Source organism: Chiloscyllium punctatum, chromosome 1 (genome assembly GCF_047496795.1).
Source record: "Chiloscyllium punctatum isolate Juve2018m chromosome 1, sChiPun1.3, whole genome shotgun sequence".
Lineage (NCBI taxonomy): Eukaryota > Metazoa > Chordata > Chondrichthyes > Orectolobiformes > Hemiscylliidae > Chiloscyllium > Chiloscyllium punctatum.
The window spans coordinates 23,116,783-23,142,341 of record NC_092739.1 but is presented as its reverse complement, the minus strand read 5'-3'; the positions used below and the strand labels follow the sequence as shown (position 1 = coordinate 23,142,341).

The 25,559-nt window shown below is 41.0% G+C and overlaps 1 protein-coding gene across 4 annotated transcripts in view; it reads right to left on the bottom strand.

Annotated features, from left to right (window-relative positions):
* Nucleotides 1–3,066: 3,066 nt before the first annotated feature.
* Nucleotides 3,067–25,559, bottom strand: part of sorcs2 (sortilin-related VPS10 domain containing receptor 2) — a 668,617-nt gene continuing 646,124 nt past the window's right edge. For 2 of the 4 annotated variants that reach the window (XM_072576855.1, XM_072576612.1), the window contains 2 exons: nt 24,190–24,347; nt 3,067–17,586 (listed from right to left, as the gene is read on the bottom strand). In XM_072576855.1, the coding sequence (XP_072432956.1) occupies nt 17,522–17,586; nt 24,190–24,347 (223 nt within the window). In that variant the 3' untranslated portion in view covers nt 3,067–17,521. The remainder of the gene's footprint in view (nt 17,587–24,189; nt 24,348–25,559) is intronic. The other 2 variants (XM_072576671.1, XM_072576763.1) reach the window with 2 other exon arrangements.

Genomic DNA, 25,559 nt, shown 5'->3' with positions numbered 1-25,559 from the left:
TACAGATTCTAAAACCAAGAACTCAATGAGAGGCAGGCCAATTAGCATAGAGGAATTTCTTCACACTGATGATAGTGAATCATTGAAGTTTTCTGCCCCTGAGATCTGTGGAGGTTCAGTAATTGAATATGTTGAAGACTGAGATTGATAGTTCTCCACCTATGAAAAACAACAAAGGATATTTGGACAGTGCAGGAAAATAGTGCTGTAGATCAGTCTTGGTCCCATTGAATGATAGAGTGGGATCAAAGGACTAAATGTTCATTCCTGCTATTTCTTATGTTTTTACTAGTGTGATGCTGATTGATTCTCTCAATCCTCACAGGCAGAAGCTCTCACCACTATTAGGGTACTGTTAAGGATCAGACCAAATCCCCTCAAAGAATGTGAAAAATCAGAGCCTAACAGTTTCCTATTTTAAAGGCAAGTACCAGGCAGTGTTCCAGATGCAATTCGATTGGTCAAGCTACCAGGCAGAAAGCCTGGTATTCATACACTGTAGTTAAAATATAGACAAAATAAATTACTTGAATGTAACTCTGACAAACGAAACAATAAACTACTCATTTTCTTTAGTGGCTTGAAGCAGACTGCTCGGCAGCTCTGTCTCAATTTCTCGTCATAAAAAAATCCAGGATGAAATATACTTAAAACTACATTGTCATCACAGTACAGCCAGATCTGTGGTGCTCATGCCGTGTTTGAACCCTAGCTATGCCCCGTTTGAGTGTTGGCAGTTCAGAATGCACTGCACATAGTGGGACAGTATCCACAAGCCAATACAGAGTCCACACAGTTGGAACAACTGACACCTACCTGCTGTTTAAGCACTAGACCACACAACTTCCCTGTCCTTAGCAACATTGCACCTTATATTTCTTCAATTCCCAGTGTAGCCCAGCAGCAGCTTGTTGATCAATGTGGGACTATTACGTGCAGTAAAATCTTCAAATATGTTACATGCAAAAGTGAACAGAAAACAAAAACAGAAGCTTCATTCGTTTTTCGGGTAAGAAACAGGCGCGCGTGAGTGCAGGAGTAAACAACGAGCTGGAGTTGCCAGGTAGTCACTCCAAATTCTCAGCATCTAGTTTATAACTGACGGTTGAGAAATGGCAAAATGCAATTTACTGAGGTGAGCATAGATAGTAATTAGAGGGATAATGAGCAATAATCCCTACAATGATACCTCTTGCTCTCGATGTCTTCACTGGACACTGCACCTGATTTTTACAAATGGTCTATTCCCTTCAGGAGCTGGGCAGATTCCACCCATTAATAATTTTATCGGCTCTATCCAAGGTTAGAATGCTGAATTGTTTCAATTCCCTGAAATAAACTATTTGGCTTTGCAGAATAAATGTTTGGTTTAAAACCATTTGTGTTCCATTATCCTCGTGGTGCTGATATTTTTCTCAGCTTTAAAAAGAAAATAATTTGCAAATATTGACTTTGGACATATATTGGCATTTGTATTTTTCAGATCACTAGCTGAGGTCTGTGCTGATAGATAAACTTAACATTTAGCCTATTTACTGACTGATCAGATAAGACAGCACACACGTCACAGTTACAAGCTCACGTCAAATCAGATTTCTTCTGTTGTCATGGAAAAGGTTGCAATAAAATACAAATTATATCTATATGCTGGAACTTTTCAAACAGCAGCATCCAATGTGTTCATTACATTGATCACTGGCCTAAAAAATACAGGACTGAGATTTCTCATATTTAGATCATGTTATTTTCTCTCACATCTCACTCTCCCCACCATTTGTGTCCTCTTTGCTTCCAGTCCCATCACTGTAGACACCTCAAAACTCCTGCTCCTGCTAAACTACTAACAGTTCTTCCATCTACTTTCATCTCAGTCAACCCCTCTTTTTGTCTCAACATAAGGGGGAGGAGGTGTCTAACACCTGGGCAAAGTCAAAAACGGGTAGCAATATGGCTGACATTTAGCTCTTCCAGCCCAAGTGAGGAGATCCTCCTTGAGTTGGCAGGAGTGGACCAAGAACTCTCTCTGGAGATGCATGATGGAGTGAGCAACATGATGCTTCCATATTGCTCTCCTGCTACCATCAATCTTAAACAGATTCAATTTCTGAAGCTACAGATCCCTCAGAAGATGGACTAGCAAGGCTTTCTCCTGCACCCTCTACCAGCTCAGAGATGATTGAGTCACTGTGTCTTTCTTATATATAGGTTCAGGAGCACTATGTGGTTAGCACTTCACTGCCATGGCTCGACAGCTGGTTGAGGAAGAAACAATCCCACTACCACTGTTCCTTGTGCCCTCCTATAATGCATCAGATTCTACCCTTATATTTGGAATTGACCAATCATACAATTCATGTGGGTATAATCGGTGTTGAGTGCAGTGTCACCAATTTGACTGCAGAGTGCATTGTATGAATAGGTTTTACGAACCCACAGGCAACCAAAATGTCTCCCTGCACCACCAGAGAGGCAGAACTCTCATTTAATGAGTACACTAACTGCTTCCGTGTCAGAACATAATACAGCCCATCCTAGTCTACAGTTCCCATCCACCAATATAAAGTTTGGACTGTGCCCTCAACAGCCCCATTGACATTTCCTGTTAAAAAACACAGAACTGATCATGCCCATCCCCACCAGACTTGTGAGGACAGATTCAGCAGCCAGAGATGCTGTGTGCCTCCAAGTATACATAAAAGAGAGTATGAAGAAAAATGTGCCAATAAATACATCTCATGTACATGCAAGAAGAGGTGCGTGTGTACCTCATGTACAGAGCAATGTGGTAGAAGCATTGCAATGTAAGGTGCCCATGAGCAGTGAAGTGCACTGACTAATATGAGTTAGTCCTCAGTCATCAAGGATGATGCTGTGAAGCTGGGGTTTACTGAAGCTGACTCCCATGGATCAAGAGTGGACGCAATTACTATTAGTCATAGGATCCTCAATAACCAACGTTTGTACAATGCGGCAATAGTTATTTTCATATCTGTTAAATATTATTAAAAGGAAATCACATTGGTCAGTATAAATTATACAACTGTGAAATAAAGAACCAAGGTACAGTTTGGATCCAGGTATTTATTAAACAAAGTTTCAAGTGCATTCACATTCACATAAAGGCAGACCCTTGAATGCGATCGAATACACAGCACGTTACTTAGCCCAACAGTTTGTAAAAATTAATTATACACAGTGCATTAATCAAAATATTAAGATTGAAAAGATCCCGTTAAACAAAATAAGTACCGCATTCAGGCATTTATGTGCACTTGTTCTCTGTGCACTGAAATTAGACATAAATCAAATGTTCATTGAGTACACTTTCAATCAGATCGTAGATTTATGTTAACAATTATAAGTAGCATCTCGAAACAAATAAATATACAGAGTTCATCATTTGTTGCAACATGTCTAGCAAGTCTAGCAGTCTACAAACATTACTATAACTACTAAAAAAATTGTGACCTGGGAAATTATATACAAAAGCAACATACAAAGAACAGACTTACCAATCATACAATTCATGTGGGTATATCTGTGTTGAGTGCAGTATCACCAATTTGACTGCAGAGTGCATCGTATGAACAGGTTTTACTGACCCACGGGTAACCGAATGACTCCCTGCACCAACAGAGTGGCAGGGCTCTCATTTATTGAATACAAATAGCATTCTTACTGTATGAAATCCCATGGTAACTTGCCATGTTTATATAGATCATCCAGTGTGAATGAGTGTGTGTTCATCAATAAAAGTGCTTTTAACATGTTTTCATTAAACTTGACTATCCCAATTAAAAGCACCATCCAGCAAGTACTGTACAAAGAACTAAAATGGCCAGTTTCAAAGTGAATTACTTTTAGTATCAGATAACTTGAGTATAGCTGTGAGCAAAGGTGGTTTAAAACAAACTGGACACTGAATGTTCCAGATACCATCCAAGACAGCATAAATGCTTCATTAAGAACACTAGTTTACAACCAGATAGACTGAAGATAATGTAAAATCACTGCCTAACAGCTCACAATCAGAGTTGCAGGCTTGTTGTTACAAAAATGTAGATAATTCTCGTTATGAAATTAGTGGATTCTTGCATTCAATGTTTTCCTTTTAAAAAAAACTTAAATAAGAATGTTGTAATTAGTACACTTTATAGAATTCATTTTGTTGACCTGCCCAGTTTCCAACCTAGCAAATTGACACAGCTATAATGACTGCCCCTCAGAGGTCAAAGATCAATGACAGTCCTGGCTATACAGCTCCTTGATGCCACTGTTCATGATGCCACACTGAGAGGGTAATAGAGGGTAATAATCCTGCAAATTGACTGATGCATGGTGTTTCTCCTCTCCCTCTTTACATATGAAGGTCTTGGACTCACTACTAACAAACAGGGTTCAGGAAACAACCAACTAAAAGAAGTCAAGTTCTAACTTTAGCACAGGTTGGGTAAAGAGAACAGAGAGAGATGTGGAGGACATATACTCTGCTGTTCTGCCACCAATTTCTACAAGTGACCAACAACAAGACATTGTGAGGGTATTCAGTCCCAGGCCTTCTTAAATAAGATTAAATTTATGTCTGGTACTGTGCTACCACTGTGGTCAAGATCAACATGGCATCAATCGCAGAGCAGCCTGGAGAGAGTAGAGAACCTGGCAGAAGTAACCAAACCAACTAGTGTCTTGTGAGCCAGCCACACGAATAATACTGACCCATCTAGTTGAAAGGAATGACAGAGTGATGAGCCCATTTAGGGACATGTGAAAGAATAAGGTGGTGAATATTATGCTCAGCCAAAGTGAAATCAAAGTTGCCTTGTGACTAAGTGATAAAACAAAGCTTGACTTTGAAAATTTTCACAAAAAATATTCTTCCTGGAACAATAACTCATTTAGTCTCACCAGCTACACTTCAAACATGCCCCCAGTCTATTTGTTCTCAGACACAACCTTTTAAATAATGAGTTAACCCTGACTCTGCTCGAACGGTTGTTCACCCTCCGTTATATGGAGATATACATAGCACAAAACAGGCCATTCATCCCAATATGGTATTGCCAAGATTAAATATTCTACAAAAGCATGCTTCAGATGAAGTGAGACTTCCTTTCACCTTTTGTTTTGAAGAATTCACTCATGGATGTGGGCATCACTGGCTGGGCATTCATTGCCCATCCCTACTTGCCTTTGAGAAGGTGGTAGTGTGGTGCCCTCTTAAAGACATGCAGTTCATTTACTGTAGGTAGACCAACAATGCTGTCAGGTAGGGAGTTTCAGGAGTTTTACCCATCAACTAAGGAATGGTGCTATATTTCCAAGTCAGGATGTGAGTAGCTTGGAGGGCTACTTGCACATGGTGGCGTTCCCATGTATCTGCTGCTCTTATCCTTCTAGACAGCAGTGGTTGAGAGTTTGAAAGGGTGCTGTCTAACGAGCCTTGGTAAATTTCTGCAGTGGATCTTGTAGATAGTACATATGGCTGCTATTGAGTGCCTGTGGTGGAGGGAGCAGATATTTGTGGGTGTGGTGCCAACCATCCTGAGTGTTGTAGGAGCTTCAGTCATCCAGATAGGTGGGGAGTATTCTATTAGACTTCTGACTTGTGCCTTATAAATAGTACCCTGGCTTTAGGGAGTCAGAAGGTGAGTTACTTACTGCAAGAGTTCGCTCTTGAAGCCACAATAGTTTGTTGTAAACAGTAACTCTCAGAATATTGATAGTGGGGAAATTCAGTTATGGTGATGTCATTGAATGATGGTTAGATTCTCTCTTATTGAATATGGTCATTGCTTGGCACTTTTCTGGTGCAAATGTTACTTGCCTCTTTTCAGCCCAAGCCTGGATATTGTCACTGACGCCTTGCTGCATTTGAACATGGACTGCTTCAGTATCTGAGGAGTTGCAAATGGTGCTGAACTTTGTGCAATCACTGGCGAACATCTCCATTTCTGACATTATGATGGATGGAAGGTCATTAATGAAGATGGTTGGGCCTAGGACACTAGCCTGAGGAACTCCTGCAGAGACATTCTGGAGAGGAGACGAATGACCTCAACAACAACCATCTTCCTTTATGACTCTAACCACTGGCGAGTTACTCTCCTGATTCCCGTTGATTCCTGGTTTGCTAGGGCTCTGTGATACATACTTGGTCAAATGCAACCTTGATGTCAAGGGCAGTCACTCTCACCTCACCTCTGGAATTCAGATCTTTTGACCATTTTGAACCAAGGCTGAAATGAGGTCAGTTGCTGAGAGGGTGATTATGAAACAAAGGGTAGTTTTAATAGCAATGACAAAGAGCACTAAATGAAATAGTATATCAAATGTTGCCGTGCAGTCATGATAGAATACCAAAGTAGCAGTGTTTCAGTCTCACATCAATTGTACTGAGAGAGATAGAGAGAGACAGAGTGAGGGAGTGGGGATTGGAGATGGAGTGCAAGGAGCACAAGCACAGTTACCAATGACATTTATGTGAAAGCTTTCAGGTTTTACACCAAATGCCGATAATATTCATAGAATTGTAAATGTAACAGCCTGTTTCAGGATCCTATCTTGAGTCAGCAAAAAGGGGCAAAGAAACAACAGGCAAGGCACCTACAGCCATTGTACAGTGAAACAATAAGAGAGGAAACCTTCGTCTGACATATACTGCCAGCAACATCATCCCAAATAAACATGACTGAAGTATCATAGTGAACACGTACACCACTATGGTGGTGGTATTAGCAAATTCTGCATAAGTAAAACATCCTTTCAGGTTACACCTGCCAGGTTTAAAGTGTACTCAAAGATTTCCTCAGCTTTTCTTAAGTGCTAAAACAATGGAATATTCCTCCACATGGCCCTCTTTAACCATTAATGATATTAGATGTTGATGTTATTGTTCTCAGTTACAGTCACTGCCAGACCACTGCTTTCTGGTTTGTACATTCAATAAACAGGTACACTGGAAGCAATCTTTAAAATATTGGAACAAAATGGCAATGCAATTAATTAGAGGAGCCTCAAGATCTGAGTCACTGAATTTCCCCAGAATCAGTGCATGTAAATTAGCAACAGGCCATTGACCCCAGTGAACCTTCTTCACCATTAAATTAGACCACAGTTGGGGGGGGGGAGCTACAAGATGGCAGCATCCTGTTAGGATCACATGTGCTGGGATCCACGCCACAACATCGACATGACAGGACAGAGCGAGGACCTGTCCCATCCACATTACTGAGTAAAAACACAGTAAAAGAGCTGAAGAACCTGAAAACTTCATTTGCCTTTGTTTTTACTGCAGGAGAATGCCGAAGGAAGGAGGAAGCTCGCCTGGGACCAGGACCACGGCCCAGTCATCTGAAACAGCTGGCTTGCTTACTCTGGTTGAGGAGACACTGGTTGAGGAGACCCTGGTGAGAAGCTTGCCAAATCTTACAAGGTCCTGGGGAAGCAGATCGAAGAAAAAAGTCGAAGAGAAGCTGGCTCCAGTACCTGCTATGCTGCAAGACCTGGGAAAAAGGACTGATGAAATCGAGCGCCAGGCTGCAGGGGTAGAGGCAGAGACTGACTCCTCCAAGAGCCGGATTGAAGCTCTGGAAACACAGGTCCGGGGTTTGTTGGATCTGGTGGATGATCCCAAAAACAGAAGCAGAAGAAAGAACCTGCACGTTTCTGGTGTGCCAGAGGGGTCGCAAGGTCAGCGACCGGGAGAGCTCTTTGAGAAGTGGTTCCCCAAATTCTTTAGTTTAGAAGCTGAAAAGAGAAGGATAAAGATTGAAATAGCCCTCTGGGTCTTGGCACGAAAGCCAGGTATAGGCCAGCGCTAGCGCTGCTGCCCTCCATCGTTATAACAACAAACAGAGTGTCATGGATGCTTCCAGAGCCCAAGGGAAGGATCCGAGGGTGCTGGTGTGTGGGGGGGCTCCTGGGACATGTTCTTTCAAGACTTTTCAGTGGTGGTGATCCAGAAAAGGAAGTCCTACGAAGACATCAAGAAGAGATTGAGAGAGCTTAGGATCCAGCACTCTTTAAGGTATCCAGTGGTGCTTCGGATTATGTTATAGTGGATCTATACATTTATTCGACTCGCCAGAGAAAGCGAGAAACTTTGTGGACACGCAAACTTAAGTCAGATGGTCAAACAGGCATAGAGGACAGAGCTGTTCAGGTTTGTTCTTCTTTAGAGTGGACTTACTGGAGTCTCCTTTCTGTTGGTAATAAGTTGCGTTAAATTATGCTCGGAATGGATAGAGTATTTACCTTTAACGTCTAAACGAAGTTATACCAACGGATGGTGACATATTTATTTCTAACTTACTTACTAATCTTGTTTTTGTTTCTATTTCCTACCAGGTTGCCGGTCGGTGTGGCGTGACCCTAGCTGGTAGGAGTTGAGGGGACGGTTCGGATGGTTAGTAGGGTTGTGGGATATGTAGGTGCCTCGCTTTTGGCGATTTTTTGTATTTCTGTTTTTTGGTGCATATGGTTTCGGTACGCTTTGTGGATTTGTTGGTTGTAGTTATTTTAATTTGTGTAGTTTTTGGGTTTTGTGGATTTTCTTACACTGAAGTTCAATGATCTGTAGTTCGAGTTCTCCCTCTCTAGAGTTTAAATGGTGTTATAGAAGGTTATAGTGAAGGATGTGTTCAAGTGGTGCACCTGGAACATAAGAGGAGTCACTCTTAATGTCTTTTAACCAGTGGGCTCAGAAATATGAGTTGCCCAGTAGGGAGCTCTTCCATTTTTTTCATATTAGAAATTTCATACAAAAAGAGACCACACTTTTAATTGATTCTTATAGGTCCGACAGAGAGAAGAGGGCATTGAGTCCTGAGAACACACTTTTCATGAGCAATGTTTATCGCCTATTGGGAGAAGGTCCCTCGGATGAGTCTGAATGGCTCTGTAAGGTATGGGAGAGGAAGCTGGACCTTGAGGTAGCTTCCCATACTTCAGAAGCAGTCTGGGAAAATGCAAGAAAGATCTTGATTTGCAACAGAACCCAAGCCCTACAACTGAACTTTGGTGCCTTTCAAAATTTAAAACGGGAGCATCTCCAATATGTCCTAAATGTAAAGTGAGCATAGGCACGCTCACTCTGTCTGTGGTCCTTCCCAAAGACTATGGATATACTGGAACGCTGTGGTAGGTGAAATAGAGGTCATGGGGACGGAGGTGGAGATGGACCCGGGATCTCCTCTTCTTGGCCTTATTAATTCACTTCCATTAGATGCACACACAAAAAAAAGGCTTTTCAGTCTCCTCACGTTTTGAGCAAGAAAGAATATTCTGTTAGGATGGGTGTCTGAAAACCCCCCCAGGACTGTCAGGTTGGTGTAAGGATTAGACTATATTCCCGACGGAATGGAAACAGGCTCTTTAGCTCAACAAATCCAAACCAACCCTCAGAAGAATAACCCACCAAGTCTCATTTCCCTCTGGCTAATGCACCTAACACTATGTGCAATTTAGCATGGCCAGTTCACCTAACCTGCCCATCTTTGGATTGTGGGATGAAACCGGAACACCTGGAGGAAACGCATGCAGACACAGGTAGACTGTGCAAACTCCATCGCCTGATGCTCGAATCGAACCCGGGTCCCTGGCACTGTGAGCCATCAGTGCCAACCACTGAGCCACCGTGGGGCCCTAGTCATGGAAACATCCCCTTAGACTTCCTCACAAGTATAGTGCATCATAAAACTGAGAATTTTTATAAGACGTGACTGCCCTTTTTGGACTACTGAGGTACAGATTTGCCCGCAATACTAATAAGAGCCTTTTATAGTCATAGCAATTCCATTTAATAAATCTGGTATCCAGAGAGGAGGAACTACGAACATATGAATATGTATAAATTTATGCGCTCAATGGTCAAGGGCTATTATAGAGTCATAGAGACGTACAGCACGGAAACAGACCCTTTGGTCCAACCCGTCCATGCTGACCAGATATCCCAACTCAATCTTGTCCCACCTGCCAGCACCCGACCCATATCCCTCCAAACCCTTCCTATTCATATACCCATCCAAATGCCTCTTAAATGTTGCAATTGTACCAGCCTCCACCACATCCTCTGGCAGCTCATTCCATACACGTACCACCCTCTGCGTGAAAAAGTTGCTCCTTAGGTCTCCTTTATATCTTTCCCCTCTCACCCTAAACCTATGCCCTCTAATTCTGGACTCCCCGATCCTAGGGAAAAGATTTTACCTATTTATCCTATCCATGCCCCTCATAATTTCGTAAACCTCTTAAGGTCACCCCTCAGCCTCCGACGCTCCAGGGAAAACAGCCCCAGCCTGTTCAGCATCTCCCTGTAGCTCAGATCCTCCAACCCTGGCAACATCCTTGTAAATCATTTCTGAACCCTTTCAAGTTTCACAACATCTTTCCGATAGGAAGGAGACCAGAATTGCATGCAATATTCCAACAGTGGCCTAACCAATGTCCTGTACAGCTGCAACATGACCTCCCAACTCCTGTACTCAATACTCTGACCAATAAAGGAAAGCATACCAAACGCCTTCTTCATTATCCTATCTACCTGCAACTCCACTTTCAAGGAGCTATGAACCTGCAGTTCAAGGTCTCTTTGTTCAGCAACACTCCCTAAGACCTTACCATTAAGTGTATAAGTCCTGCTAAGATTTGCTTTCCCAAAATACAGCACCTCACATTTATTTGAATTGAACTCCATCTGCCACTTCTCAGCCAATTGGCCCATCTGATCCAGATCCTGTTGTAATCTGAGGTAACCCTTTTTGCTGTCCACTACACCTCCAATTTTGGTGTCATCTGCAAACTTACTAACTGTACCTCTTATGCTCGCATCCAAATCATTTATGTAAATGACAAAAAATAGAGGGCCCAGTACTAATCCTTGTGACATTCCATTGGTCACAGGCCTCCAGTCTGAAAAACAACCCTCTACCACCATCCTCTGTCTACCTTTGAGCCAGTTCTGTATCCAAATGGTGAGTTCTCCCTGTATTCCGTGAGATCTAACCTTGCTAATCAGTCTCCCATGGGGAACCTTGTCGAGTGACTTACTGAAGTCCATATAGATCACATCTACTGCTCTGCCCTCATCAATCTTCTTTGTTACTTTTTAAAAAAACTCTATCAAGTTTGTGGGACATGATTTCCCACGCACAAAGCCATGTTGACTATCCCCTAATTAGTCCTTGCATTTCCAAATACATGTACATCCTATCCCTCAGGATTCCCTCCAACAACTTGCCCAGCACCGAGGTCAGGCTCACCAGTCTTTAGTTCCCTGGCTTGTCCTTACCACCCTTCTTAAACAGTGGCACCACGTTTGCCAACCTCCAGTCTTCCGGCACCTTACCTGTGACTATCGATGATACAAATGTCTCAGAAAGAGGCCCAGCAATCACTTCTCTAGCTTCCCACAGAGTTCTCGGGTACACCTGATCAGATCCTGGGGATTTATCCACTTTTAACCGTTTCAAGACATCTAGCACTTCCTCCTCTCGAATCAGGACATTTTGCAAGATGTCACCATCTATTTCCCTACAGTCTATATCTTTCATATCCTTTTCCACAGTACATACTGATGCAAAATATTCATTTAGTATCTACCCCATTTTCTGTGGCTCCACACAAAGGCCACCTTGCTGATCTTTGAGGGGCCCTATTCTCTCCCTGGTTACCCTTTTGTCCTTAATATATTTGTAAAAACCCTTTGGATTCTCCTTAATTCTATTTGCCAAAGCTATCTCATGTCCCCGTTTTGCCCTCCTGATTTCCCTCTTAAGTATACACCTACTTTCTTTATACTCTAAGCATTCACTCGATCTATCCTCTCTATACCTGACATGTGCTTCCTTCTTTTTCTTAACCAAACCCTCAATTTCTTTAGTCATCCAGCATTCCCTATACCTACCAGCCTTCCCTTTCACCCTGACAGGAATATACGTTCTCTGGATTCTTGTTATCACATTTCTGAAGGCTTCCCAATTTACAGCCATCCCTTTACCTGCGAACATCTGCCTCCAATCAGATTTCAAAAGTTCTTGCCTAATACCGTCAAAATTGGCCTTTCTCCAATTCAGAACTTCAAATTTTAGATCTGGTCTAACCTTTTCCATCACTATTTTAAAACAAATAGAATTATGGTCGCTGGCCCCAAAGTGCTCCCGCACTGACACCTCAGTCACCTGCCCTGCCTTATTTCCCAAGAGTAGGTCAGGTTTTGCACCTTCTCTAGTAGGTACATCCACATACTGACTCAGAAAATTGTCTTGTACTCACTTAAGAAATTCCTCTCCATCTAAACCTTTAACACTATGGCAGTCCCAATCGATGTTTGGAAAGTTAAAATCCCCTACCATAACTACCCTATTATTCTTACAGATAGCTGAGATCACCTTACAAGTTTGTTTCTCAATTTCACTCTGACTATTAGGGGGTCTATAATACAATCCCAATAAGGTGATCATCCCTTTATTATTTCTCATTTTCACCCAAATGACTTCCCTGGATGTATTTCTGGGAATATCCTCCCTCAGCACAGTTGTAATGCTATCCCTTATCAAAATTCCACTTCCCCTCCTCTCTTGCCTCCCTTGCTATCCTTCCTGTAGCATTTGTATCCTGGAACATTAAGCTGCCAGTCCTGCCTATCCCTGAGCCATGTTTCCGTAATTGCTATGATATCCCAATCCCATGTTCCCAGCAATGCCCTGAGTTCATCTGCCTTCCCTATTAGGCCCCTTGCATTGAAACAAATGCAGTTTAATTTATTAGTCCTACCTTGTCCCTGCCTGCCCTGATTGTTTGACTCACTTCTGTTCTCAGCTGTACCCATCTCAGATCGATCTCTTTCCTCACAATCTCCCTGGGTCCCACTCCCCCCACCTTACTAGTTTAAATCCTCCCAAGCAGTTCTAGCAAATCTCCCTGCCAGTATATTAGTCCCCTTCCAATTCAGGTGCAATCCATCCTTCTTGTTCAGGTCACTTCTACCCCAAAAGAGATTCCAATGATCCAAAAATGTGAATCCTTCTCCCATACACCAGCTCCTCAGCCATGCATTCATCTGCTCTATTCTCCTATTCCTGCCCTCACTAGCTTGTAGCACTGGGAGTAATCCAGATATTACTACCCTTGAGGACCTCCTTTTTAAATTTCTGCCTAATTCTCTGTAATCTCCATTCAGAGTCACAACCTTTTCCCTTCAAATGTCGTTGGTTCCAATGTGGACAATGACCTCCTGCTGGCCTGTCTCCCCGTGAGAACATTCTGCACCCTCCCTGAGACATCCTTGATCCTGGCACCAGGGAAACAACACACAATTCTACTTTTTCTCTGCTGGCCACAGAAACGTCCGTCTGTACCTCTGACTACAGAATCCCCTAACATAATTGATCTCTTGGAAGCCAACGTATCCCTAGTTGCATTAGAGCTAGTCTCAATACCAGAAACTTGGCTGTCATGCTACGTTCCCCTGAGAATCCATCACCCCCTACATTTTCCAAAACAGCATACCTGTTTGAAATGGGTATATCCACAAAAGACTCCTGCACTAGGTGCCGACCTCTCTCACCCTTCCTGGAGTTAATCCATCTATATGACTGTATCTGAGACTTTTCCCCCCTTCCTATAACTGCCATCTATCACAAACTGTTGCTGTTGCAAATTCCTCATCGCTTCTATCTGTCTCTCCAACCGATCCACTCGATCTGATAAGATTCGCATCCAACAGCATTTAAGGCAGTTATAATCCGCAGTAACCCTTAATTTCTCTTTAAACTCCCACATCGGACAAGAAGTACATATAACTGCAAAGGCCATTTTTGCTCCTTCACAATCTACAGTCCCAGAAAATAACACCGTCTTATTCCTCTACAAACACTGCCCCACGTTAAATTAATAGCTATGGCTTATAAGTTTAATCAAGAGACTTATCTCCAAGAACATATAATCAAGAAAGAATCCACTATACTCACTACTGCAGCCTTTCTCTTGGACAGACTTCAAACAACAATTAACTTATCTGATTCTGTGTTGTGAACGCCGTCCAACAGTTCCTCCAAAGATTAGTTGTGAATTTCACTGTTTGTTAATTTTCACAGATGCACTCTGATGTCCAGCGATACACGAATTCAAACAGCAAAGGCGGTAACTGCAGGTTCATTTTTTTTTCTTTTTCTTTTTCTTTTTCTCTCTCTCTCTCTCCTGCACTGTCCTCACCATGTGCTTCCTCTGTCTCCTCTTCTCCCTTTTAAACTGCTGTTGTTTTGAATTTTTTTTTCCAAAGTTCCAAAACAATGCAACAGCATATAAAACAATAATTGCTGCTCCTGGAATTCAAGGAAATCACCTCCATCACCTAAAATACCTCAAAAAAGGGAGCAGCTCTTACAGCCAGAATTTTTTCCAGTCCTCCATCTTGGATTACCCAGAATCCTTATGCTTTGCTTCGTTGAGCTGGTACAGGTTATCATTATTATTATTACTGACATGATTTCCTTCTTTTAAGGTTAGTTATCGGTTATCTATATAATTAGTGTTCTTTTACATTCGTTTGAACTGTTTGGTTTTGTATTTGTTGCAATATTCAAAAGCATTTTTTCCCTTACTTTTTCAATAAAAAATATATTTTAAAAAAAGACCACAGTTGATGTGTGTCTCAATCTAGTGCCATGCCTTTGATCTAGATCACTTTACACCTATAACTAACAAAACGCGATTCTGAAAATTCTGTTTTACAGGAGAGAATTCCAGATTCCCAATACAACTGAAAAAGTGTGCCCGAAGTTTGCTTCTAAATGGTCTACCTCTGATCGAAAGATTGTACTAGATGACCTCCATGAGAGGAAACTTCTCTACACTTACACTATTCAATCCTTTCAGTATTTTATATACTTCAAACAATACTGCCATCCAACATATTAATTCGTCCTCTTTTCAGATGCACTCTTTTACTTTCAGACATTTGTAAATTTTCCATTCGTTTGCTCAGCTGTAAATAACCGGGATAGATTGAAAGAAGCGACACCACTAAGATCTTGAAAGGACGCACTGAACAATGATTGATTCATTTGGAAACTGAAATCATGTACAGCAGGTCATTTTGTTACTCTGTGGTATTATTCCTCTATTAAACCTTCTCACAAACTTCTCTGCTCTAAGCTGAAGAATCATAGCTTTTGCAATGTCTTCACTTAACTGAAGTTGCTCATCCTTGGTACCATTATGGTAAATCTCCTCTGCACCCACTCCAGGGACTCAACTGTCTTCTGTGTGACACCTAGAATCCAACATAACACTCCAGCTGAGGACTACTGTCTGGTGTAACTGAACTCATTAATTTCATTTGGAGATAAAGCACAAGCAAACAAGCTTTCACTTAACAAGTGGCTCCAACTTAACATAATAAGCTGTTGCCTTTTTTTTATTCCTGAAGTGTGCGTACCAATGGTAAGGTCAGCATTGGTTGTCCATCCCTGACCGTCTAGGCAAAGATGTTCATGAGCTGCCTGATGCAGTCCACCACACACACACACACACACAAACACACACACACACACACACACACACACACACACACACACACACACACACACACACACACACACACACGTTAGCAAGGTAGTTCCAGATTTTCTGACCACGGGACAGTCAAGTGATGCCAATACATTTTCAAGTTCAGATGGTGTGTGGTTTGCAGGGAAACTTTTAGGTGGTGCCCTTATAGATATTAATGGTTGTGGTGCTGTCAAAAGAGCCTTACAAGTTACTGGAATGTATTTTGTAGACAGCACACTGTGCTACCACTGTGTACTGGAGGTGAAAGAAGTCAATGTCACAGATGGGTGATGGGATGACCATCAAATAGACTGTTTTTCCTGGGTGGTGTCAACCTTAGTGAAGTTTCTTGTGGCTCATCAAGGCAACACATTCCTGACCTGTGCCTCATGAATGTTGGACAGGTTTTGGGCAGAATTTCTAGCCTCTCTCCGGCTCTTCTGCCTACAGTTCTTGTATGGCTGTTCCAGTTTTGGCAATCCCAAGATGTTGATAGTGTGGAATCAGTGCCACTAATGTTGTTGAACAGCAAGAGATTTTTCAATTATCTCTTGGTGGGGACAGTCAGTGTCTGGCACCTATGTGGTGCAACTGTTTTTCAAGCCTGAAATTTGTCCAGGTCTTGCTGCAAGCAGGCACTGTCGATCTCAGTATTTAAAGAGCTGTGCATAGTACTGAACCGAGTGCTCATCAGTGAACATCCCCACTTCTGACCTTACGATGGAGGGAAGGTCATTGATGAAGCAGCTAAAGATAGTTATACCTAGGACACTATCCTGAGGAACTCCTGCAGAGATGTCTGAGAGCTGAGATGACTGACCTCCAACAACCACAACTATCTTCCTATGTGCCAAGTATGACTCCAAATGGTGGAGAACTTCCAACGAATTCAAATTTACCAGGGCTCTTTGAGGCCCCACTTGGTCAAATGTTACTTTGATATCGGGGCAGTGATCTTCACCTGATCACTGTGTGAACCAAAGCTGCATTCAGATCAGGAACTAAATAGCCCTGGAGACTGAGCAGGTTATTGCTGATAAAGTGCTGCTTGATAACTCCGAGATTATTATAGCCAATTCACTTATAGCCATTACTCTTTTCAATTGGACAGTCAACTAAAATAGATGAATATAAGTCAAGTGGTACCTCACCAGCAATAGAGACACAGCACATGGAAACATTCAAGTTTTCCATAATATCTATCTTAGAGAAAGAAAAGTTCAGGAAAAGCAAGTTAATTGGAGAATTAGAAAAAAGATTCATGTTAAATCATAACAGAATAGGAATGCCATGAGAATGGGCTAGAAAACTATGGTAAATGTTTGTTTTCGATACAATGGGGACTGATCAGCTGGTGAATGAATCACTTTTTCCCAATTACAGAACTGCTGGCATTTCATATCCTTGAATGCTGGGTTCTATAGGTTTTATGCGGTAAAGACAAAAGTTTATACCTTTATGTTTGAACAAACAATATTGTTTTATACGCAAAGGAAGAATTAACAACTTATTTACCCTTTTAAAAGCACATTAGGATAGAACATATTTCAAATGTTAAAAAAAATTCATTCAGTGGAATCGAAATAAAAGGTACGTCCAATTGAGAAGTGACAAACCTGCGATGTACCTTTCTTTTTTTCAAACAGCTTGCAAGAAGGGAAAGAGAGAGGAATTCATGTAACAACATATCAAGGCAGATAGCTCCCCAGCCCATCAGTGCTCATTCATAGAAAGATGCAGTGTTTGGAATGGCAGTGATCATTTCAGGGTTCCATTCCGTGATATCACTCTCTATGTAAGGGTTCTTCAAAACTTTCTGATGCTTGATTGAAGATTTAGTAACTACTGAAGGTGAGATTACCCACAGTCCCATCACCACAATGCAGTTTACTTCACTGCTTCACCTACTCCCAGCCCCAGGAACAACAAAACAAAATGGTGGTGAGTCTTAACACTTCATCCGGAGCAAACATCAGCTACTCAAATAATTGTGCGTTTCCCGGGAGTTTATGCTGAGAACAACAGAAGAGTGGCCACCTGTTCCAAGTAATAAAAGACAAAAAAAAATTACTTTTGGACATTTCTGTATCTTGATGTTCACAAATCCCCAGTGTCCATACTCTGATATCAAACAAGTAACTAACTGACAAATTGGTTTGCACTAAATGTGTTGTACATATACAAACATGTGCCTGAGGAATGTAGATTGCCACAAGCCATAGCTATATTCTGGGGAGGAAGGGAAATGGGGGCTCTGGGATAGGAGGGGGCAGTTGCATGTTGGAGTAGACTGACATAATGAGGTGGAGCCAAGAAAATTATTTCTAATATACTTGGCTCCATAGTAGGAACAGTGAAAAAAAAGTTACTAATTCTTCAATGGCTTACAGTACTCTTTTAAAAGGACTACTAGTCAAGCTGCCATCAATTCAGATAAGCTTATGAGAAACGTGTAATATGCCTGCTCAGATCAGTCTGTTTCTGAATTTGGCATATAACTCTTAAGTAGATTCATGGTCATGGCTTTTACAATGCCAAAGCTTGTCAATTTTGTACAAAAGAAATGCTTCATACTGCATCCTCTCTATGCAATATGAAAATTGTAATGACTTTTGTAATTTCATGATATTGCCAAGAGAACCACATCACAGAATTCCTTCTTCATCTAATTTATCATGCAATTGCAAATTGAAAAAAAATTGTGCAAACGTTTTGCACACTGCAAAACTACCTAATTAAAAACTCATGTTAGTGAGAAACTTTAATTGTAAGTGAGGTGTATTTAAATTCATATTACAATTAGGTTTACAAATATAGCATTTGACAGTAAAATGTTCCCAATTCATTACATTTTTGAAATATTCAGAGATCCTCTTGCTGCAATTTGGAACAATTTAAAATAATTAGCAAAGGAGTTCAAATGACCCAGGTGTTTCCAATAGAGTCAGTCCACTAGGGCCACCGTGGGGTCTCAATGCAAAACCTCAGGTTGTACATCCGGTCTCTCAAAATTCAGAGACCAAAAGATTTGGGCCTATATTTCATTCAGAGTTAACAATGTGCATTATGAGAATGTACACAAACGGTATGAATTAAAATAGCAATATATTCAATGAGTAATTGTCAGCTACTCTAAGTTTAAACAAATTACTCTGTGCAGAAGAGAATGTGATATAAAACTTATAATATTGGAACTACCTTCTCCTAACTGTTCAATTATAGTGGGGCCAAACTTTGCCTTGCTAAACTTGCCTTCATGACAATAACAGCCTTAAAACAGGACAAGTGTATTTGTCGTCTTAGTTATATTACCATTTTCAAAAGCTCCTGGGAAATATAGGAACAGGAGGAATTGACCTTTTAACCCCTAAAGCTGTTCTAGATGATCCTGGCTGATTTGCAACTTAATTCCATTTTCTTGTCTACACCCATATTTCTTAATGTCATTGTCTATCAATCTCAGATTTAAATTTAACAACTGATCTTGCATTGATTTATGATTGCAGGACACACGTCCAAATCTCTATCGAGCTTTATGTGATGTATTCATAATTTCACTCCTGAAAAACCTAATCCTTTTGTTTTAGACTATGCCTCTCTCATTCAGGTCTCACAACCAGTCAAAATAATTTTTCTCGAACTGCCTTCTTTGTTCCTCTTAATACCTTGTAAACTAAAATGATATCACCCCTTTAACTTACTGAATTCCAGAAAACAGAACCACAGTTTGTGCGGTTTCTCCTTACAAAGCTACCCTTGGATTCTCGGTATAATTTTCATAAATCTACATTCCACTTCCTCCAAGATCAATATAACCTTTCTAACATGCACAGTGCTCAAGGTGTAGTGTAACCACGACCTTGTCTAGCATAACTTCTATCTCTTTATGTTCTAGTCTTCCAGATTTTTAGGCCGACATTCCATTTGCCTTTTAAATTAAAGTACAAGCACCAAATCTCTTTGATTTTCTGTTGTTCGTTCAGTTACTTTTAGATCCAAGTTGAATTAACTGACATTTGACTATTTGAAATCTATTAGCTACAATTTTGCACTCACTTAATTGATTAACATCTCTGTAATTTTACACCTCCAGAATATTTTTGCATAATTCCACCTATCTTTGAATGATCAGAAAACTTGGATATGATGTGGTGACCCATGTGCTTTCGGGTAGCATCTATTTTGTTTTTGTGGCTTTCAGAACAAAGTGGGCTAGGAAGTATTCTGAAAAATGGTTAATTGGATTCCTGATAATGACATCTTTAGGCTCCAAGAAATATCCATGTGACGCTGGATTGCAATGGAGCTGAACAACAAAGCAACGAAAGTAGAAAGCTAATTACAATGCAGTTGTATTGTCAGCCTGTTTTGTTTTGCATTGCAATTCAGAATACTGACAATTACTGCAAAGAGAAAACAAGCAAGGCTCTTAAAATAGAATAGGAACTGTATTATTGCACAGAGTATGCATTTGGATAGGACAAAAAATAGTGAGTGATCGAAGATTGAGAAATACTCATTATTCCCACTAAAGTGGTGGCAGACCCCAGTAGAAGACGTGAAGAGATTATCATGGCCTGAATGAAAAACATTCATAGCCATGTATCTTGTCAGTGGTCACCATTATTACAAGTATCTATCCATACAATATAGCATGCATATTACTTACTGAACTAAAAAAATTAAATTGTTCATGTAGGACATGCTGAAAAGCAGCTGGGATCAGTCTATAAACACGGCAGTTCCTTCATAGGACCCAGCAGGTTTGGAGAGGGGAGTCATATCCATTAATAAAAAATATTCACATGGATTACAGAATCAAAGTGTTGTGTTGAAGGCAAAAATAATTAAATTACATTACTGTCTGAACCATTCCAAAGCATGCCACATTCTGATTGAGATGGGCAATGGAGATTAGAGGGTTCCTTTGTTTAATCTGCTTGCTTTCTCACAGAAGGCAGTTGCAGTTTTTGTCTTGTATAAGCTGCAGCTCATTGACTCAAGAGACAAAAGGAGGCAAATGTTAGTCCAGCGCCTTAAGCAGAGAACATGCTAACTTCATCATTCAATAACAAAATCTGGATGGGAGTTCTAGCTCACTTGGAATTTGAGAGAAGAAGCTTGAAGGTTTTCTAAATTGCAAACTAAAGGAAGAAATCTACAGTAATGCACACAGTGAAAAGGTTTGAGCTGAGAATGTCACAGTCAAGAGATTTTGAAGAGAATTTGGGAGATCACTTAGCCAGTAGCTACTGGAAGTACCACCATAATTTTTTTAATACATTAAAGAACAACTGGAACACTAAGGAGATGAGGAATAGTGAATGAACATTAAGATTCTTCTAACATACCAGAAAACGTACTTCTAAGCTTTAGTGTTAATAGTTTCTGCTTTGTCTGACTTTTCTTTGTATATAATAAGGCTTGTTTTTGTTTAAAAACATTGTGTTGTGGCATAGCTCTTTCACTTTGCAGTCTCAAAAATGATCAAAACACCACGTCCAGGACTTAGGTAGGAATACAGTTACTGACAAGTACGATTCAAAAGCCAAAATGTTTGGATTGGAAGTGAGAAATCCCACACTACAGGAGTTAAATGGAAAAGAATGAGATTGCACGTCACCCAAATTTGTGCAGGAAGTGTAAACTATATTTGTAAATTTAGTTTTATTTCAAATTTAATGCAAGTGTAACTATGTGAGGTGCATTTTTGTTGTGTCAACAGTTTGGTGAAAATGACCTTTTTAATTTGAAATATCCTTCACCTGGTAGTGTTTGGATTATGTTGATTATTTTCAGCTCTGATCTCCAGCATCTGCAGTCCTCACTTTCTCCTCAAAGATTTTAACCTACTGCGAATCCTCTTACAAGGATTCCTTCCTTAAAGAAGCTCTCTTCCTCCCTCGACAAGGATTTCAGTGAGTCCCTCTCTCACTGCACACCCCAGGTCATCTCCTCTGCCCTGAAGCTCTTTAGCCACATTCTCAAACAGACTCCTCCATCGCCAGACCACAGCAACACGACGGTTGGAGGAAGAGCGCCTCATCTTCTGCCTCGGAACCCTCCAACCACAAGGGATGAACTCAGATTTCTCCAGTTTCCTCATTTCCCCTCCCCCCACCTTGTCTCAGTCAAATCTCTCAAACTCAGCACCGCCTTCTTCTTCCTGACCTCTCCGCCCCCACCCCACTCCGGCCTATCACCCTCACTTAACCTCCTTCCACCTATCGCATTTCCAACGCCCCTCCCCCAGGTCCCTCCTCCCTACCTTTTATCTTAGCCTGCTGGATACACTTTCCTCATTCCTGAGGAAGGGCTTATGCCCGAAACGTCGATTCTCCTGCTCCTTGGATGCTGCCTGACCTGCTGCGCTTTTCCAGCAACACATTTTCAGCTTATTACAATAAACACTTTAGAAAGTGAAATCTTGTCCAACACCTTTCTTTTCTGTTGTTGACATGGGGCTCCTGTCCTTTAAAAATTCAGTCTTCATGGGGATTGTAACAAAGTGGCTTTGCATTCTATCATCTAAACCACCAGGAAATAGTCAATAGTTGAAGCCCCAACCCAGAGCATTTTGACACTGCCAATAGCAGAGTCTCCTGCCACTCAGCAATTTTCTAAATCAAGTTAATAATTTGCTTTCAATTCCATGAAATTCATCTTTAGCCAATAATGGTTTACCAAGGATTTCACAAAAGCCTTCTGGATTATACATATAAATCAACATTCATGGACAACTTCCTGGCCAGTACATTTGCCTTTTAAATTAATGTTCAATTACCCTATCTTTAATTATAAACTCTAGTAAAAAAGGTAAAGGTAAAGTCACCATAGTCCTACCAGACTATAGGGTTGTTCTCTCATTAGAGAGAGAGTGAGAGAGACACCTGGTGGTGGTTTAACCTCAAGGTCACCATGCCCCATGAGAGGGGTGAAGCTAAGAAGCACAATCCTGCAAACTAACCTCAGCTGGTGTGGGAATGGAATCCACAATGTTGGAATTACTGTCATTGCAAACCAGCCATCCAGCTATCTGAGCTAAACACCCAAAAAACCCATCTCTTCAGTTTTTCAAGGAGACCATATTGCTCCAGACCACCCTTTTTTCTCTCAATAGAAAACCTTTGGTGTTGATTTTAACATCCCATGCAAGTTTCTATTCATATTCCCTTCTTATAGATTTTGCTAATTGCCTTGTCATCCCTTGCTTCAGCCCTCTAAGTCTGAGCCAATCCAAATCCACTATCTAAACCAGCACCCAATTCCTAAACATCTGTATCCCTCTGCTCCCCACCTATTCATGCTTTTGTCCAAACACATCTTAAATGAATCTACCGTGCCTGCCTCTAACACCTCTGCTGGCAGCGCATTCCAGACACCTACCTCCCTCTGTGTCAAGTACTTTCCATGTGTATCCCCCTTAAATTTTTCATCCCTCACCTTGAATGCATAACCTCTTGTTATTGAATCACTTACCCTGGGAAAAAGCTTATCTATACCCATCCTGTCTATACCCTTCATGATTTTGTAAACCTCAATCAGGTCCTCCCCCAATCTCCTTTTTTCTAATGAAAACTATTCTAACCTACTCAACCTCTCTTCATAGCTAGCACCTTCCATACAAGGCAACATCCTTGTAAACCTTCTCTGCACCCTCTCCAAAGCGTCCACATCCTTTTGGTAATGTGGCGACCAGAACTGTACACAGTATTCTAAATCTGGCCGAACCAATGTCTTGTACAATGTTAACATGACCTGCCAGCTCTTATCCTCAATACCCCGTCTGATGAAGGCAAGCATACCATATGCCTTCTTGACCACTCTATCCACCTGTGCAGCCACCTTCAGGGTACAATGGACTTGATCTACGAGATATCTCTGCTCATCAACTTTTCCCAAGACTCTTCCATTTACAGTATAGTTCGCTCTAGAATTAGACTTCCCAAAATGCATCAGCTCACATTTGCATGGATTGAACTCCACCTGCCACTTCTCCGCCCAACTCTCCAGTCTATCTATATTCTCCTGTATTCTTTGACTGTCCCTATGCTTTCTGTTACTCAACCAATCTTCGTGTCATCTGAAAGGGATGTGAAAATTGATGTGATTAGATCTCACTGCTCTTTGGGAAGGATTTTAACAGCTTGGAGATGTTGTAAGAAAACAGAATTACAAGGACAAGTGACTTCAGCTATTTGGAGACACTTGAGAAGCTGGGGTGTTTTGGTCCTTAAAACAGAGATGAGTTTTGGTGTAAGTGTTATGAGAGATTTTCTTCAGTGCATTAACATGCGTAATTAGAGACAGGAGCTTCAACAGATTTCCAAAAGAGGGCTGATAAATACTAGAAGAGAAAACATGTACACAGCTACATGCATGTTTGGACATCTCCTTGAATGCTACCAGTCATTAATAGAATCTAGGCATTGGCAGCTTGGATAGAATATAGTTACTGATGAGTGTAACTCAAGGGAAGGCAAGTGAGACTGACTGGATAATTCCAATAATTAACAACATAGGTATGGTAGACTGAATGACTGCTTTCTGTTCTGTATTATTCTATGACTTTTAATCAGGCAAATTTAGTTCAAAATACCATTGTTTAGAAAAAGGAGATAAACTAAAAAAAAAGGCTACCTCCTCCGTTACCTAGCGTCTGAGAGTCCAAATCATCATCAATATACTCTTCCCCTTGTATGATGTGCTGCGTGTCTTCACTGTGATTGACAGGGCTGGTCATTTCCTGTTCCTTTTCATTATGCATCTGTGCATAAACATTCCGCCCAGGTATCTTCCTGTGACATAAAGGGAGAATATATCTACCATCAGGTGTGCATTATCGCTATAGCAATATTGTGTGTTTTAATAATAGAATTATAATGTAATCAAAAAACCAGCCTTACCCATTGGGTGCCCAAATTTGATGCATTGCTCATGGCACATAGGGATTATTGCCCATCTCTAACTGCCCTTGAGAAATTGCTGGTGAGCTGCCTCTAAATCTTACTATTAAAATAAATGGTTGAAAAATCCTGCAAAATGCAGCTTTGGTAGTCAGTCATACAGAGTTTAGAATTATACTTCTTCTCCACAAGTGACTGATTGTTTCTATTATGCTTACCCATTTCCCAGGCCAGTGCTGATCATCCTAGTAATGGTGCAAAGGCACTGCCATTACTGGGAAAATAAAGGCAAGTCTACCTTATTCCTGGGGGCTTCAAACCAGTAGAAAAATGTAGAATCAAAACAAATTAATATTGTTTATCTATTTGCCTTATGTCAGAGGAGCATGTTTGCTTTAAACCAGGATGGACAGGGTAGTTCTCCAAGACGCTTTTTTAAAATTTACCTTTGGGTTGTGCAAATCATTGGCTAAGCCACTTTATTTATGTAATCCAATTGCCTTTACAAGGTGCAATTACGTCATTTCCTTGAATTACTTACCACAGTCCTTATGGTAATGGTGCTCCCACAAAGGCACGAGGGAGATATTTCTAAGAATTGAACCCAGTAATGATGAAACAACAAATCAGATTGGGGTGTGATTGGAGAGAATCTTTGGATGTGACTTTGCAAAGGACAGCACAATATTACTGCTCCTGTCCCTCAAGCTGTGGAGGTTGCAATGGAGAAATGTATTGATTAAATTAATCTTGGTGAGGTATTGCAGAGCATTGGGCAGATGATTCATGCTGTAGTCAGTGCCCTGGTGCTGAAGGTAGAGATTGAATCCATTGCTGGGGCACTAGTCAATTGAACTGCTCTATGCCGTATGATACTGAGCTTTTAGAGTGTTGTAACAGATGCGCTCATCGAGATGAATGTTGAATATTAACTTTATACTCCTCAATTCAGGCTTGCAGATGGTGAACAGGGATTTGAGACCAGGAGCGCCTCATTGCAAAATACTGAGGCTCGGTCCTCCTCGAGCAACCACAGTGTTTATGTGGTTGAGTGATTGGTCTAGTAAGTGATGACTATTCACCGCCAAATTGCTGATGGTGGGG